Here is an 18,145-nt window from a genome sequence, read left to right on the forward strand (position 1 = left end):
TTAGGTAAATGCCTTAGTGTCCAGCCTAATCTACCTTGAATGCTTGAGGAATTGCCCATATTGGGCTGGTTGACTATGGGCACTTAATAAGATGGGTTGGATGGCTTTAAAGCAAGGATTGAAAAGTTGGTATGGAGGATAGTACCAATTTTTCCCATGAATAGTAATGGCACCGACCCGTACTGTATCTACTCTTGGGATGATGGTGCATACTGGTACCATATTGGTATGCATATTTGAAGGTGTTTAATTTTTTTGGTGTTTTGATATGTAATATTAACATTGAGTCCATCCTGTTTTGTTTCTTCATGTGCAATGTGGATATGAATTTGATTGAAGTTCGTCAAATTACACTGTACTAATTTGATTGGTGTTTGTTATCTTATAGCACAATCGACTACATGAGTGAATTGCCTTTAGCACAAGGAATAAATTTTGTTACCTAGTCCCTACTTCTCATGATCAAAACTTGTAACTATTTAGAAAGATGGATGCAAAGAGGATTTGTAACTAGGAACTTCGACAGCTCCATATTTAATTTTTGAAAAAAATATGGATTTTTCATGGGGCATTTGCATTTCTGTGATAGAATAATTTTAGCAATGTTTTCTTTTATTATCAAGTTAGATAATTTCTATTCTAGTATGATCTCATACCGGGTTTATTGCCCGATTAATTTGTCTTTCACGCTTAACACTACTCGGCCAACATAGTCCTCTCACTTAAAAAAAAATTTATCGTTCTAACTAGGACGGGCTTGGTAACAATAAAACCGGTCTTGATACTAGCTTATACTAGTCAATCGGTCAAGAAGGCTAGATCATCCCTTTCTTGTGCTTTTTCTAAAAAAAAAATGTCGTCCCAACAAGGACAAGCTTCACATCAACTATACCAATTTTGGTACCCATCAGTACCGAATAAGACAGCCGTTAAGACCCGATCCGGTGTTGCTTCAATATCCTGGCAACCCTTCCAATGCCAGTTTTGTGTTGGTAAGGTATGGTATCAATAGTACCATTCAAATCATGGTTTGAAGCGGTTGGCTTGTTAAATGCAAATACTTAATAAGGCAAATGAGATATTGGTACTAATTACATTTTTGTATTAATCAAGTGCCAATCATTACTGCACAAAATCATTGATACCATATCAGCTACATTTTCATGCTTGTGCTTGTCACTTTTTTCTCCAAAGCAATATAGTGGAAATATGTCACCACGAGTATTTGAACCTAAGACTTCTCCCAAGAGCAAGCCCCTGGAAAAGGAGTGCTAAATGGCTAAGAGAATGTTGGTTGGTAGGAATGGCAGCCGGACAGGTTTCTTCCAAGTATCCAGCCTATCCCGAACCCGAATAGGACCTGTTTAGCAAAACCCTATAGAGTTTGAGATTTAAAATTAAAATCCATTAGAGTTTGGGACAGGTTTGGAATTCAATTATATATATATATATATATAATTTTACAAAAATATATATACAATAGAGAGGTGAAGGGACTATGAACTTAATGTTTGTACTGTGGATTATGGTTGTTTGTTTAAGTGTGAAATAGAAGTTTGATGTACTATTGATTTTTACTTGATATTAGATATATTCAGGTCATTATGCAAAGGTCTTTCCCTTTATTCCCCCTCCTTTTTATTTTTATTTTTGTAATTCCGGGTTCGGTACCCCATCCAACTCAAATAACCTGATCTAAATAAAGATTAATCGAGTGGGTCTGGGTACCCGATGGATTTACCATTTTTTGATGGGATGGGTTTTGAATTTTTGGGCAAACTTTTAATCAGATTTGGGATGGGTTTAGATGGTAGGATTGTAAACGGGTTTGGATACGAGTAGGGCAAATTTTGCGGGTACCCTACCCGTTGCCATTCCTATCGGTTGGCAATTAGTTTCTAAAATAGTAATATTTGCAATTAATGTTGATAGTTTTAAGAATAAATATTTAGACTATAGATAGGCTCATTTACAGATAAAGGCACTGGAAATGTTGATTAGATTGCTTATCAATTAGTTGGTGTCTACAATTGGTTATTGCACATTTTTTTTAAAAAAAAAAATTCTTATGAATCACGATCTGGATCTTATGATCAAGATCAAAATGACCTAAATGATCCAGATCCCATCCTGGATTAGGATTAACGTAGGATCACAAGATTTAGATCCATATAATGAACAATATCAATATATTCCTTTTGATCATGAGATCCAAGTTGATTGTGCTAATTACTTAGTAAATCATAATTAGGTGCATTTTCTATGATTTATGTTACTATGTGGCTTTTAAATTAATTATCACCAACTTGTCTTAGGTACTAAAAATTAGCAAGCTTGTTATTGGACTTTATAGAGTTAAAAACAAGATGTAAATTGTTGCATCTTTACAGCTATATGTTCAAATCTTGTCATTGTTTTCTTCTAAACATTTACCTAAAAGGATCACTAAATTGATAAATAATAAATAATTTCTTGAATAACTAAACAGAATATTTGTTTCATTAGACATGCAATATATGGGCCATGTTGGTGAAAACTAGACTTGTTGTATGTATGATCTTTTATTCTCCATTCTTGTATTTTATAATTGACTCAAATGTTAATTTTTACATTTCTTTTGTATCTCAAAAGTACTAAAAGAAATTAGAAGAAAAAAAAAGGATCTACGATCCGACCCAATCTCGCTCCCTCTACTATTTACGACTCAATCCCAATCTTAACAACATAAATTTCACATAGAATGGAGGTAAGTAGATTTCATAGAAGAATAGTACACCTCCTTAGCTCATTCTCAGTGCAAAACAGATATTTTTTAAAAAAAGTAGCCCCTTGCTACCTATAACCTTATGTGGCAGAAAACTTCAACAAGATGAGTTTAAGTACCCAAGAGGTATTGATAATATTTAGGTTATATCACAAATAGTAAACTGGGAAGATTCATAAAAGGTCAAAGACATTAAGGTAGTTACGTTCTGCAGCAAAACAGTCTAGTAATCATGAAACATCAAGAATCTTCACATAAAATTACAGAATTAGCTGACTGACTCATTCAAAAAGGTCCTAAGGAATGTCTTACACAAGTATCCAAGAATAGTTCTTGCTTATATTTGTTCTCCAACTTTAGAGAAGTGTTCTTGGTGCATATCTAAATTATTTTTAGGTGTATGGTCCTTTTTGTGTACAAGTTATTAATTTAGTGACAGCTATTTTAGTCTTCCACAATCACTCACTACAATTACTAGGAAATAACAAAAAGGGTTGTTACATGGATGGAGCATCTACCTTTGGTTCATGAATGAGTGCTGGAATGGAATGGGGTTCCTGCTTTGGTCCCATGCCAACATGTAAGATTTGTAAAACAAGTAACAAAATATAATTCTTTGGAATCATCATTCCATTAAATAGGGGAATTGTGGAGTTGACACCACACTTAAATGGGAGGAACAGTCGCTACCATAGGAATGGGAGTGAATTATAATTTTGGTATGAACTACTTAGCAGCATTTATGGTACAAAATATGAATGAAAAATACATTTCATATGAAACAACTAGCGGCATTTATCATATGAAATGGGAATAAATAATTTGGTTGCCAGTTGAATCTAAGAAAATGACACATTATTAGAGTTATTTTATTAGAATAAACAGTAGACATGTAAAATAACAACCATAATAAAACAGCGGCTATTGTTATTTAGAAGTCTATTATGTGTATAATGACTAATGGCAAGAATGTCTGACCAATCTTATGTGACAGAAAAGGCATGGTTAGCCAACAATTTTCAGGGTCAACCTTGCAAGGCTAATTAAAAGAACATACGTAAAAAAGGAAAAAGAAATCAAATTTTGACTTACATGCAACCAACGGGGTGTATCCACGTGATCAAAAGGGGGCCTTCCTCCTCTATTTGGGGTCTACAGATAATCAGAAGAGGCAGTTTCAACAAAAAGCATGGGACCACCAGATTATCAGTTGACTATACTGTTCATGAGAGAAGTGCTGTAAATCTTTAGAAAACTTAAAATTTGATATGACAAAGCATCAAGGTTTAGCAGTGAAATCATATAGATGGTATCATGTAATAATCATAATTGACAACTCTTGTCAGATATGGTTAAGTTTATCCACCAATATTCTAGCTTGGCAAATATTATTATCACCTTTCATGTATAAGCATTAAGTTTCTTAGGTTTTCCTCCTTTTGGTTTCGACTAGTATTCAGATTTGGGACTCCTTGCTCTAATCATTTACTACATTTAACCCAGAACACTACAAAGCATAGTTGCAAAAATATAAAAGTACCCAAAAACACAAAGAACTGCTATATGAATAGCTTTTACATATGATATGGATCTATATTTTTCGTATCGCTAATCCTTAGGCCAGGCCACTCTAAGCCAGGGACCTGAATCATATCTAGAGGGTGTTCAAGCTTGGCTCAACCTGGTTTTAGAAAATAGAAGAGAGGTTCAACCAGCATTAGGCCTAAAAAGCCTAAGCCTGTAGAAGTTTTCAGATCAAGCCCGAGCACCTGACTGCTTGAGAGGAGAACCCAACATGAACCATTCTAGATGTAAAATGCAGATTTCAGCTGAAATATCTAGGAACAGTGAGGATTGTACGAGCTTTCTAGATTTCAAATGTAAGCTCAAGTTCTCTGGGGATAAGGTATGTTAGAAATAAATCATATCTAGAGGTTGTTCAAGCTTGGCTCAACCTGGTTTCAGAAAATAGAAGAGAGGCTTAACCAGCTTTAGGCCTAAAAAAATGAGCCTGTAGAAGTTTTCAGATCAAGCTCGAGCACCTGACTGCTTGAGAGGAGAACCCAACTTGAACCATTCTAGATGTATAATGCAGATTTTAGCTGAAATATCTAGGAACAGTGAGGATTGTACGAGCTCTCCAGATTCCAAATGTAAGCTCAAGTTCCCTGGGGATAAGGTATGTTAGCAATGACCTGTCTTCAAAAAGTTGACAATTTAAAATTTTCTACATCAAGTGAAAATGTTATTTTGTACTTCTATCCATAGTTTGTCATATCAACCCATGTTGCCAGTACTAGGCATGTTGTACTGTAGCATTGAGGTACTGATATGGGACCGAGGTTTGATATGATGCAAGGGCCGAATTGACTTGTATTGGATGGAACTGACTGGTTCCGGTTGATTTCATATTGTATTAACCAATACTACCCAATTTCGGGCGATACTATTGCTAGGCATGAGAAAAGGGTCTCTTGACCTTGTATCGACATGGGGGTGTGCCTACATCAATATGGGGGATGTACCACACTGTACTGGGCGTAGTGTACTGTACATGTTACCCAACATCAGTACAGGGAACCTCGCTTGTATCCACTACTTTCCATAATAAAAGAAAGCAAAATCACATATACAATGACACCTCAAAATCCATACCAGATTTGATTTAAACTGGAAATTACTCAGATCGTGATTTTAAATGAAGCCACCAAATTTTAAGAACAACTTATAAACTTGGCTAGCAATTGAACTGTCTCCTAGTGGTTGGCAAGCAAACTAACATTAATGATGACAAGATTGACTAAAAAGTTGCCATTCTCTGGTAAAAGGTCTCTCACCTTTTACGAAGAGCCAATAAGGACCACATGAAGATCTAAGGGTATGTAACTTAAGGAGAAAATGCTGATACTAGATCCATTAATTGGTACAATTGTAACCATTACAATAGCAGTCCATAACGGTATGTTCAAATTTTTATATATCAGTGGGCCCTCACATATGGCACACTTATATTTTGAGTTCATTGTATGCACATGTAAAGTAGTAATATAGCAATTACCACTGCATTCAGAAGCACAGGAGTTTTATAATTGATAACCTAATCTATTGTCACTGACAAGAGATCATAAGCAATTAAGCATGCTCTAGTAGAATAAGTAAATATACCTAGCAAGTAATTTTCCTTGAAGTTACAAAATAAAGGAAAGAAAATCCATTTTATCATATCACAGCTCATAAGCAAAACTATCAGATTGGGTTAACATTCCTATAAGCTGCTAGCACCTTAAGATTTTTCCTTTCTTTTCTGATTCACAAACCTGAGGAAATAGAGACAAAATTTCCTTGGAAGAGATTCCTAATTCCGCCAAAGCTGTAATGGCCTCCAAAATGTAAGGAGAGTGCCTAGAAAAAGCATATGTAGGTACAAGAATGAGTACATTACAACAAAATTGCAATAACTATGATGATTTAAAAGAAAAGGGAAGTTCATTTTGGGCAAGGTTTGAATGTTTCACCAAAATAAGCCAGTTTTCGCTAAAACCTTACATTGCAGAAGACACAAGTTACTGCAGCTAACATATGTCTCAAAACCTTGCTTTATGGTTATTTCCTTTTTTGGGAGGGGGAGGGGAGGGAGGGAGGTGCTGCACATTGCTAAAAACTAATAAACCAAGCAACTAAGAGGCATACTTCAACAAGATCAAAGTTGAACTTTGTAAGTTTTGAGTAGATTTTAAAGAGCATAGCTCATGTGTTGCAAGAATAGTAAACCTTTTGACAACATGAACCGACAAATTTTGTGTGCAAAATTTGGTGGCAGAAAAATAAAGGATCTTAAGTTCTAGTTCTCATTTTCCAGTGATTATATTTTCTTTTATTAGAACTATGAAAATCGCAGTACTAAAACTGGTTAAACTACCAAACTTAAACTTGTTTGACCCAGATGAAGCCAACTTTTTGAATCTTAATTTTTAATGAGTTAATAAAATGGTTGAAGCAGAAGGACGTTGAAGTTTGTGTTAGTTTCTTGCACCTACATGGATAGCATGATTCTCACTCCTCAAAGCAAGCAAACCATTGCAAAGGCAAGTGCTTCCAGAAGATCTATCAGCTAATCCTAATTGAATCTAATACCAGAAAAAAATCATTCAGAATATTGCAGTTTTTTTTTTATTATTCCATGTCTAACTGTTGCATGGTCAATAAGAAAAGGTCTGACAGAAAAGCACAATGACAAGACGCCCAAGGTCATCCAGTTATATGATCCTTTAGGAACATGAAGCAATGGTCATGTAGTAGTTGGGGCAACAGCACAGCCTAGGGTCATTATCTTAATGCACTGCACCAATCAAACCCCAGTAAAAAATATAAAAAACCAATGGAGAATAAATAAGACATTCTGGGTTACAAAACAAAAGAAATATTTAAATAATTCAATGTATAAGGCCTACTCCAGAAGTTTCAAACAACAAGCTTTTGATAATAAAAATATTAATATTGCCGATAACGGGAGAAATGAGAAATAGTGAAGTTGTCCATGACCAGAAATTATGACCAAGATTGAGAAAAAGAATAATTATCTAAGTGCTCAATATGCCAGACCTCAAACAATCTTTGTAACAAGCAATGGCGGAGCGATTGTGCCTAGAAATGCGATAAAGCTTCCCCAATGTTAGATTCATTCGCAGAGTTCTCGCTTTAGGTGGGATTCCTTCCATCTGCTTAATGAAATTACAGATGAAATATTTAATATAACAAACCAAAATGATGATTTATAAGAAGGTTTGCAAAAGCAAGTAGTTTCCCTGTGTGCAGAATTATACCATTTAGAAACATAATGCCACGAATTTACCTATATATATATATATATATATATTATATTCATCATCAATACTACAATATCAAATTTTTCCTAACCTGAAATAAATTGGATAATGTGCACAAGAAAAGTTTCTCTGAAAATTAATGTGCACTTCTTAATCTAAAGGTTTGCAGTGAGCGAACTTTTTCATAAATGTTCAACAAAAAGTTCTTTTATATTCCAGCATCAACCTTCTTTTTAAGAGAAACTAATATAGCATCGGACCAAGAAATGCTTCACCAAATCCAAACCCAACAAAATTAATGAATTAACCAAACAGCCTCAGTACACAAACAAGAAAATATAATGCACTTGTTTGCAATGATTCAATTTCTATTTGCAGCAAGATGGAGTCCAAAGCCCAGATAAAGGACCAAACGTCCTTCCAAATAATAAAACTGACATTTGGGAAATTTCTTAGGGCTAACCAGCCAATATATGTTCTCAGTTGAAGCATCTCATGCTCCTGGCACTAAACAAGATCACCTTTGAAGTAATGGTGCCACTGTAGAACTGTGAATCCAACTAAGGCACTAAAAGCTTTTCTTTTATGGTGATTATACCTTAATACTTTGAATGTTGTGAATTGTGATTATACAGTAGCATGGCTTGAATATGCCAAATTTTTCGAAAGGTATTCTGTCTCCCCATACATAATGGACTCTCACAAAAAGTGTGTAAAAGTTCTTTCATAATGACAAAAACTATTTCAGAGATGAATAACTCGTGCTATAATTCATATAATGCCTTTTTTTTCTTCAAATGAGTAGCTCAATCCTTCTACTCACTGTAAGTTGCTGACCATACAGCAAGGGCCACTAATGCCTAGGATCAAGGAAGTTGTCTCACTGCAAGTTTGCAACACTACCCTAGATCAAATGTACAAATTGATGTTTATCAACTCAACTGGGAATACCCTTTTCACCATTAAAAGTGAAGAGCATAATCTGTTGATCGACATGTATTCTCATATATTAAAAGATTGTTGATTTCTTATTTTTATATATTTTGATTTTATAGTAACTTTTTTCATGATAGACATCCTTTATACTAAAACTTTTGAGAACTACTATTCCTCTTCTCAAATTTGTCTCCTTGAATTATGTCAAAATCCAACACTCATGTCCATGTCCTTACATCAAACCAGTTACATCATCATATCATAATTATTTAGAACATTTCAAGTTCTTTGCATACTATCTACATGTTATGAATAAATCATACACTAACAATCTTGGGAACAATGCATTTTAAATGTTCTAGAAGTAAGACAGAACATCCATGAGCAACATATGATGTATAACCATCTCAAGTTCATGGAAGTAACAAAATGATGGATCTCCACCTGGCTTACAACCTGAGGAATTAACCAGACAAGAATATACAAGATAAAGAGTTCAAGGACAACCTCTAAAAGAGCAGCACGGTTCTCACTTATTGCACAATAGCAAAGAGCAATTTTAAATTTCACCTGCCAATAATGAAAACATTCCACAAAATAAAAACATTATCTATTAGTACCCCTGTACTTTAAAGTTAAGAAGGTTATGACAAATGAAATCAAAGTAAAAGGCTCACAGAAGAGAACGAGACCAACCTCATTTTCATTAATTGCTGACACATTGATAGAATTTGGGGAAGATGACCTACTTGATGTGGATAATGAACTTCTAGAATAACTTGTTGTTTGCTTAGGAATAACTTTGCAATGCTGCAGTGCTTGTTTGTACATACTCTGAACAGAAAGAAAAAAAATTAATAATAGTAGAACTTCATCAACAAGGCAAACAAATCAGATTGGTACCAGTAATAAAAAATAAATGTATAAGGATCACAAGTTTTCGACGGGAAGATATATGGGAGTTCAAGTGAGCTAGCAATACTCCTCCCATGAACTTGTTATTAAGAGAGAGAGAAAAGACATTTTGGCAATGATAGACAATTGTTCATGTCTATTTGCTCAGTCAATGATAACCCCATTGTGAACTTCCACAATGAAAGTCACTATAAAAATACTTGGCATTTGCGGCCCTCCATATACCACCCTATTTGAGATTCTCCTCCTGATAAACCCGCAAATACATATATGATTGTTCTATAGTAAACAGGAAAAAACTTGAGGAAAGATATTGATTATAAGCAAGTGTTGCAATATAGGGGGAACATGGAAACAATGAGAGCACTACAATCCAAGTAGGCAAAGTCAAATGATAAGGATGCATCATTATGTTTAAATTCTGTAAGAACAGGTAGAGAAGAATTAACAATTAGAGCACTACAGTGTCTCCCTTACAACATTAGCTGCAACCAGGAGATGTATGAAGAGCACGTCATGACTCATGAGAAAAATTAAAACAAAATGAAGACCACGTAGAGCAGCAAGAAGACTGTTTAACAGAAATCAAGAGGCACAATTAAGAAAAGTACCTAGTTTGAGAAGTTATTGGGCCATAAGGTAGATATAGAAGTGCACAGAAGGAGGTTAAGTACGGATTAACCAAGTAGAAGTTTAGAAACATTTATGGCTCAAAAATGCATGAAACTTTGTTGAAGTTCTGTGAATTATGATCAATATAACGGAGGGGTTACCAATACAATGTCGAAGTACCTTCAAGCCAAAGTCAGTCAAACTTGAGGGATCTAAACTTAAGAATAATTTCTCAAACATTTACTTAGAGGAACAAAAGTGTCCTGTTGATATCAGCAGCTTCTGTCAGGCATCCAGTTAACTTTGATTCCTGTCACATGGACTGCAGCTTGACAAGAGTTTTCCAAGAAATTATAGGGAAGTTGATCCGCCCTTTTCCATTCTAAATTGGGATGCCAATGCAAAAGTTGGAGGACACAAAGATTAAATAATCGAAATTGATAGGACATCAATGGAGTTAAAAATGGAGAAGTAATGACATCCACTATAAGATGGGCAAGTGCTTAAATTGACAAAGGTTGGTTTATTGGTACTAAGGCTCCTATTTTTCATAGTCATCATGGAGGAAGATGAACAAAATGGTTGGTGATCAAATAACTAGGGGTATCGAACGAATAGAGCTCTGCTCAAGCAACTTGGAAGGGACCCCATCAGGCTTTATTGGGTAGGAGAAGACTAGGGGTATCGAACAAACAGATAAAATAAATAAATAAAATATCAGCCTATTAGTGTGTATGATATTTAACCTTGGAAAATAAATAAAATAAATTAGTGTTCATTTTCCATGATCCAATTAATATTTTTTATAAATAATCAAGCACAAAATATATATTTTATCGTAATTGTTACCAGTGCCCTACGAAATTCCTTTTCTCCAAACAAAGCATCACCTTGAAGCACCTACAACAAAATCATGTGTCTGATTATCTAATAAAAGGTTGAAAAAATGTTAAGATGCAAAGAAAATAAAATGGTGAGACAATGAGGATGACAAAATGAGAATAGTATGTGTTGAAAAGAATGGTGCAATTTATCTAGGAATAAGGCAAATGACAAGAGGAAAGCATTTAATAAGCATAAAAAATCTAATGCTTATATATACCAACATAACTATGAGTCATCATTCCAAAACCTGCAGGCCGTAATACACCACCTACCACCAATGTGCAGCTTTTTGTCAATAATATGCGGCCCTAGTTAGTGAAGCAAGATCAATAGGATATTATTAAGTTAATCATCATATGTATCCACTTTTATTGCTAAAGGACAGTGCATGCTCCAAGAAGAATGTCTGACTTAGTTGCTGATATATCTATGATTAGTTTGGAATAAAAAAACCCTTAATGCGAAAGTTCTTAGCTATAGTCATTCACCAACTTCCTTATTTCCAAAAGGAGTTTGTCAATGTACCGTAAAGAATTCTACCATACCATATTACATAATAAATTATTATTGAGAGCCTACCACATGCTTAAGCCAACAATTGGTAACCTAAATTTCCGTTACTTGTGCAACAAAATATGTTCTAAAACAGCAACATCAAGATTTTCCTATCAAGCTCCAATTTGTGGTAAAGAAAGAAGAAACTGTGAAGAAGTTGCAGGAAAATGTATATGAAGGATTGCAGACAACAATCTGCATTGTCATACACAAATTTGTTGTCAACTTACCCAGTTATAATTATAGACATCAAGTCGATGAGTGATAGACAAAACTTTCCTTCAATCCCTTGAAGCACAGTACTCAGAGTTGATCCTTTGGGTGAGAATATTCACAACTTGGTCATTAAAAGGACTTAAATTTCATTAGTAATTTCCACCTTTCTTACTTGCAAATAGTGAACTCATCAAATTGTTTGGATCTCGCTTACAGAATTGCTACCTGTGAAAATCTTTTATACATGCCGAATGACACATATACTGCATGAATGAAAAAGTTAAAACCTTATGAATCTAGAGCTCTATCAGTAACAAGTATCATAATTTGCTCATAAAATATCAGAAGATAGATGACCTTGCTAGGCTTCAAAAAATAAAAGAAAAATCAAAATCGAGTAGGTTCCCAAGTTTTATAAAACAGGTTGATTAAACTCTAAAAACAAAATAAATGTTGTTTGATTGCCTTCATAAACATGTTATTGAAATAGTTACATTCCATAAAACCTGGACAGTGAAACTTCTGAAAAACAAAGCTCCCCTTACATAACATGGAACCAAGGCAGGAACTTATCTGTTTGCATGCAAACCTCAGACAGCCAATGAACAAAACAGCCACCTAGTGTCGAGGGCATATACCAAGAACATGTCATTTAATAGCTACCTCAAAGACAATGAGAATATGAGGCTAAAAACTCCATAAGCAGTATAGACTGACCGGATCCTATTCACATTATCTTCGAAGGTAATCTTTCACCTTAAGACATTTAAATTCTGATGCATCTATATGGGTACAAATTCCAATCCATGGATCATCTATGAGATCAAAATCCTCATTTAAATTCACAAGTGCATCTTCATCTGAATCAAGGTTCGCCGTCTCGGTATCGGACCCCGTATCGGTGCCACATTAGTATAATGTCAGTGTAGTATGGTAATGGTATGAAGTTTTTTGGTGTACCAAGTGTCGGTATGCCATCCATACCGGATACCGGTACCGAACCGATACGGTACACTCCGAACCATCCGGTTCGGGCCGGTACGGCATACCATGATTTGAATTCTAGGTTAATATACATATAAACATGTGCATACATTCAATGGCATGGATATCAAAATGTAGTCAGGTGAAAGAAAGATATATATGCAAGCAAGCGTAGACACAAATTCTACACCATCCAATACATATAAATTAATAAGAAGGTTGTGACTAGCTCCAGAGTTATATCTGCTCCAAGCTATATATACGTTACCACCCTATGCAACAAACTCTTAAGTCTGATATGGTCCCTTCAAAAAAGTTAAACATCCTGATAAGTTAAACATCCAAAAAAAAGAGTTAAATTTTGAAATAAATATCGGCTTATAACAAGTATGAATAATGAACCTAATGCACACTTCACGGATAAGTGAATTTTATTAACTACCTTGTTGTGTTCCTATATAAATTTAATAACTACATTGAATAGTATAAACATGGTTCGCCATATCGACCTGTACCGCTTAGCCCGAAGTAGGCAGTACGGGATATATCATACCACACTGGTTCGGTATCGATACACGGTACGGAAGTTGTATCAACATTCACTATGCCAAAAAGATCCCATATCATATGTATCGACACAGTGCTAGAGTGGCACCAGTACGGGGCCCGGTACTGAGACGACGAACTTGTATAAATTTGTCTTAAAATAAAACATATCTCAACATGAGAAATGAATAAGGTAATTAACTTTCTTGCTATCAACCATGGCATCCTCATTAGACCTGTACAACAAGACCTAGGCAATCCATGGTGAATATGTAGAACATGGAATCTCCTTGCCTACTCCCATCAATAATGGCCCTTTGTAGAAAGTACTGGAAGATGTTTCTCTTTGCAAATAGTTTGTTTATTGCCACGCAGTCACGCAGAATACATATAAACCATAAGTACTTATCCCCATTTTTACAAACCAACTATATTAGATGAAATTTAACACTGAAACAAGGCTATGAGGGAAAACTTTATGAGAATTCTTCAAGAGCATACTAAGAAAGTTAGAATCATTATTTTCACTTGGATGCAAGATTGTTTGAATTAATTCACTTCTATTCAAAATCATTGTTCCACTGACCTAGAAGAGGTGGTTCTCTCAATGACTTGATGAAAAAAAGTAATGCGCATTAGCTGCCAAATTGCTAGTATTCAAGATTCACCGTCTCGGTACCAGACCCTGTACCGGTACCATCTTATTATAATGTCAGTATGAGGTACGGTACGAGACGGCTAGGCATACCAAGTGTCGGTACACGGTTCGACATTGGTATAGTATGGTACATCTGGTATGGTACAATCTGATTGATATGGCAAACCTTACTATTATTAATTCAGATCTCTAATTCCTAACCATGGTCCAACACCAAAATGAACCAAGCCAGTCCCTAAGTGCATTTTTCAAAGGTGTGACAACCTAACTTGGAGTAGCCATGAGATAGTTCCAATTGATCTTATGACAACAATTGCGATATATGTTAGTATAATTTTAGAAAGAATCTTGTTCCACTCCTTTCAAATCCTAACCATTTTAGCATGGCTCTCCACATTGAGTTATGTACAGGCCAGCTAAGTGTTATAGTTTCTAAATTCTTAATGTTGAAGCAGCAAACTTTTGCACAAATAGATCACCCAAAAGAAAACTGAATTCTTTGGATTGTCCTTCCTACTTTGGTTAATTTATTCTTTAAGATAGATGAACATATGGAAGAAATAAGAGCACTTAAACAATTTCCTTTTAGTGGTGATAGAAATGAGACATTTTTTTACAGCCGCAGGACAATTCACTGCCTCAGACCCAGGGTCTGCTGAACCGACCTGTACCGGTCGGTTCAGCCCGAACCGGACCGGTACCGACTGGAACCGGTCCGGTTCCAGTGTGTAAAACGGTTCCGACCCAATATGGGTCGGAACCGAATGTTTCGAGCACCATACCGGTGCGAACCGAGCCGGTTCGCACCGGTACATGCTCGAACCGGTGCGAACCGAGCCGGTTCGCACCGATTCGGTGCTGGAAATAATGTGCCAGCGCTGTGGCACTATGCACTTTGATAGTGCCACAGCGCTGGCCAGAGGCACTTTCAGAGGCACTTTGAAAGTGCCACACCGTGGCACTGTGGCACTTTCAAAGTGCCGTTTTGTGCGGCACTTTGAAAGCGGCGCTTTTAAATTGCCGCTTTGTGCGGCAATGTGACCGAAAGTGCCGCTTTGTGCGGCACTTCGACCGAAAGTGCCGGTGCGGCACTTCGCGCGGCACTTCGAAAGTGCCGCGCTGTGGCTCACAGTGGCACTTTTCAAAGTGCCACAGTGACCCAATGGTTGGCTATAAAAGCCGACCGAATGCTGAAGGCTGAAGCCAAATCCATCAGCTTAAGTGAAGGAAAGGCAAAGAGAAAGGAGGAGGAAAAGAAGAGAAAGGCAAAGACAAAGGCATGAAAAAAAATAAGAAAGGTCGGAGAGCGTCGTTTTTCTTGAAGAAAAATCCAGCAAAAACAAAATAAGGTAAAATTCCCCTACATTGTTTTTTTAATATTTCATTTAAATTGCTTAAAAAAATTAAGTCAAAAATTGCCAAAAATTAGGAAATGATTCAATGATTCCATTTCGTTTTGAAATTTTTATATGTTGTTGATATATAGACGATGTTAATGATGACATTAACTGTTGTTTTTACAGAATTTATATAATTTATAATTTAATTAATAAATTTAAAAATTAATTTTTAATTACAAAAAAATAAAAATTGAAAAAAATTAATGTGGTCGTAGGAATGGAGCCATCAAGGAGAGGGCAACCCCAAGAGCGTAATATTGGCTGGGAGCATGGAAAGATGCTCGGTGAACGTCACCAGTTTCAGTGCAATTATTGCCACAAGTGCTTCAAAGGAGGAGGAGTAACCAGATTAAAGCAGCACTTAGCCGGTAATTCTTGTGAGATATCTACATGCTCGGAGTGCCCACCGACCACCCGTCAGCTGATGAGGAAAAACCTCGCTGAGATCAAAGCAGCCAAGGAGAGGGCAGCCAAGCAGAAAGCGGAGGTGGAACGCCAAGCTGCAGAAGCACCTTCCTATCACTTGATGGAGTCACAGGAGGTCGAGGGTCCAGATGAGGAGGAGGCACAGATCCAGGCTGCCATGCGGGCGAGTCTAGATGATCGATGGCAGCAGGAGGAGGTGGCGAGGCATCGAGCTCGATTTGGGCCCTCGTTTTTTGAGTCGGGCGCCGGTTCTGGTGGAAGCAGACAAGATCCAGAGTTTCAAAGGACAACATCAGTCAGGGAGGGCGAGGGCAGAGGACGTAGCCGGACTGCATCTATCCTGGGTGGTTTTGGTAGCCGAAAGAAGTCTTCCGGAGGGATTCCACCAGGTGCGTCAATCCATGATGTAGATCCGCATGCCTTTCCCAGGAGAGATTCGAAGCAGCAAAGAGTAGACACAATGTGGAAGAAGGAAAAGAAGAAGGATATGTGGCGAGCTATTGGATCCTGGTTCCACTTCAGCCACATTCCAGCAAATGCTGCAGACAATACATACTACAAGTCTGCCATTTCTGCCATACAGACTGCCGGTCCCGGTGTTGATCCTCCAGGTCCGAGGGACATCTACGGTGAGCTTCTTGACAACAATAAGGAGGAGCTAGAGAATTGGATTGGTTCATATAAAAGCAAGTGGCTCACATATGGGCTCACTCTGATGTGTGATGGTTGGACCGGTCCGACAAAGCGGGCCATCATCAACTTTCTGACATACTGTGATACGAAGACCTTCTTCCACAAGTCAGTTGATGCTTCGGATAAGGTGCACAACGCCTCATACATCCTCAAACTTATGGAGGAGGTGATTGATCAGATTGGAGAGGAGAATATCGTGCAGGTCGTCACTGATAACGGACCGCAATATAAGTTGGCCGGGCAGGTCTTGATGGAGCGGCGACCACAAATTTTCTGGACCCCATGTGCTGCACATTGCATCGACCTCATCCTGATGGATATTGGAAAGATCCGTAGGGTGCAACATACGGTGGAGATAGCCCAACGCATCACCAGGTATATTTATAGCCATACTTGGGTTCTTTCATTAATGAGAAGGTATGCAGGGGGAGAAATTCTTAGACCAGGAGTCACACGGTTTGCTACGAATTACATTGCACTTGATAGCCTTATCGAGAAGAAAGGAGCCCTACGTCAGATGTTTGTTAGTCCCGAGTGGCAGGAAAGTAGATATGCCCAGGCCGGCACTGAAGGAAGCAGGATGGAAGACTTGGTAAGCAGGCAGTCATTCTGGCAGCGGGCCAATGCGATAGTCAAGGCTATCAAACCATTATATGAAGTGCTGCGGGCCGTGGATAGCAAGAGGTATCCCCAGATGGGCTTTTTGTATCACATGATGGAGAAGGCAAAGGCTCAGATCATGGAGGCAGATGTAGCCCGTGCCCAGGAGTACATCGACATCATTGAGCGGCGGTGGGGAGCCCAAATGGATTGGAAATTGCATCTAGCAGGTAAGCGATAATATTGATAATTATACTGATTGATATATTGTATAGTTATACTAAGATGGTGTCATCTATGTGCAGCATACTATCTGAATCCCCGGTTTCAGTACGAGAGTGGAATTGGTATGGATGATGAACTTCTTCATGCTCTGCGTAATGTTATTTATAAGATGGAGCCTGATCCAGAAGTCGCCGCGTTATGTATAGAAGAGGTAACTATGATTTAGTAACATATGTAAATATATCAGATCTTATATTATTGACATACTACAACAAGCTTCTTTCCACAAACCAAATTATTTAGAGAGGGTAGCCACAGCTTTGGACAGCGACCAACTGTCGTGAGCAAGACAACTATGAATCCAGGTACAATACAAATCTGCAAGACATTTTTGCATCTGAATTATCTTCAACTATGAGGCCATCATATATATAAAATATAATTATCTTCAATATTTTTGCAGCTGAATGGTGGATTCATTTTGGCGGATCCGCAAAAAATCTTAAGCGGATAGCTATCCGGATTCTCTCCCAAACGGTCTTCTCGACTGGCTGTGAGCGCAACTGGTCCACCTTCGGCCTCATCCACAGCAAACAAAGGAACCGTTTGACACAAAAGCGCCTCAACGACTTAGTTTATGTGCACTACAATCTACGGTTGAGGCTAAAATGCATTCAAGAGGAAGTGGAGCTCAAGTATGCAGATCCCATCTATAGGACTTTTACAGATGATGATGATAATCCTATGCTCGACTGGCTTGCGGCCCAGCAGCAGGAGCCCGAGCTTGATGAGCCAGGATCGCCTCGACGACCAGCCAGTATCATAGCCACCGAGGCTATGGTCGATCCACAGCAATGGGCTGAGCGCAACATTCCACGCACTCCTACAGTTGATATGACGTGGC

The 18,145-nt window shown here is 37.3% G+C and overlaps 1 protein-coding gene across 12 annotated transcripts in view; it reads right to left on the reverse strand.

Moving 5' to 3' along the window:
• Window positions 1-18,145, reverse strand: part of APC7 (tetratricopeptide repeat (TPR)-containing protein) — a 38,293-nt gene that overhangs the window by 12,486 nt on the left and 7,662 nt on the right. For 4 of the 12 annotated variants that reach the window (XR_015973075.2, XR_015973076.2, XM_088710584.2 and 1 more), the window contains 6 exons: window positions 10,903-10,953; window positions 9,223-9,360; window positions 9,034-9,096; window positions 7,367-7,482; window positions 6,082-6,166; window positions 3,857-3,916 (listed from right to left, as the gene is read on the reverse strand). Coding sequence is in view for 8 of the 12 variants with exons in the window: in XM_088710584.2 (XP_088566710.2) it covers window positions 3,857-3,916; window positions 6,082-6,166; window positions 7,367-7,482; window positions 9,034-9,096; window positions 9,223-9,360; window positions 10,903-10,953 (513 nt within the window). In the remaining 4 variants the exon portion in view is untranslated. Of the gene's footprint in view, window positions 1-3,856; window positions 3,917-6,081; window positions 6,167-7,366; window positions 7,486-9,033; window positions 9,097-9,222; window positions 9,361-10,902; window positions 10,954-11,723; window positions 11,973-18,145 lie in introns of those variants that run through there. The other 8 variants (XR_015973074.2, XM_088710582.2, XM_039116271.3 and 5 more) reach the window with 4 other exon arrangements.

The sequence above is a fragment of the Phoenix dactylifera genome, chromosome 14, assembly GCF_051530095.1.
Source record: "Phoenix dactylifera cultivar Ajwa chromosome 14, Ajwa_hap1_PhDact_Kaust_v1.1, whole genome shotgun sequence".
NCBI lineage: Eukaryota > Viridiplantae > Streptophyta > Magnoliopsida > Arecales > Arecaceae > Phoenix > Phoenix dactylifera.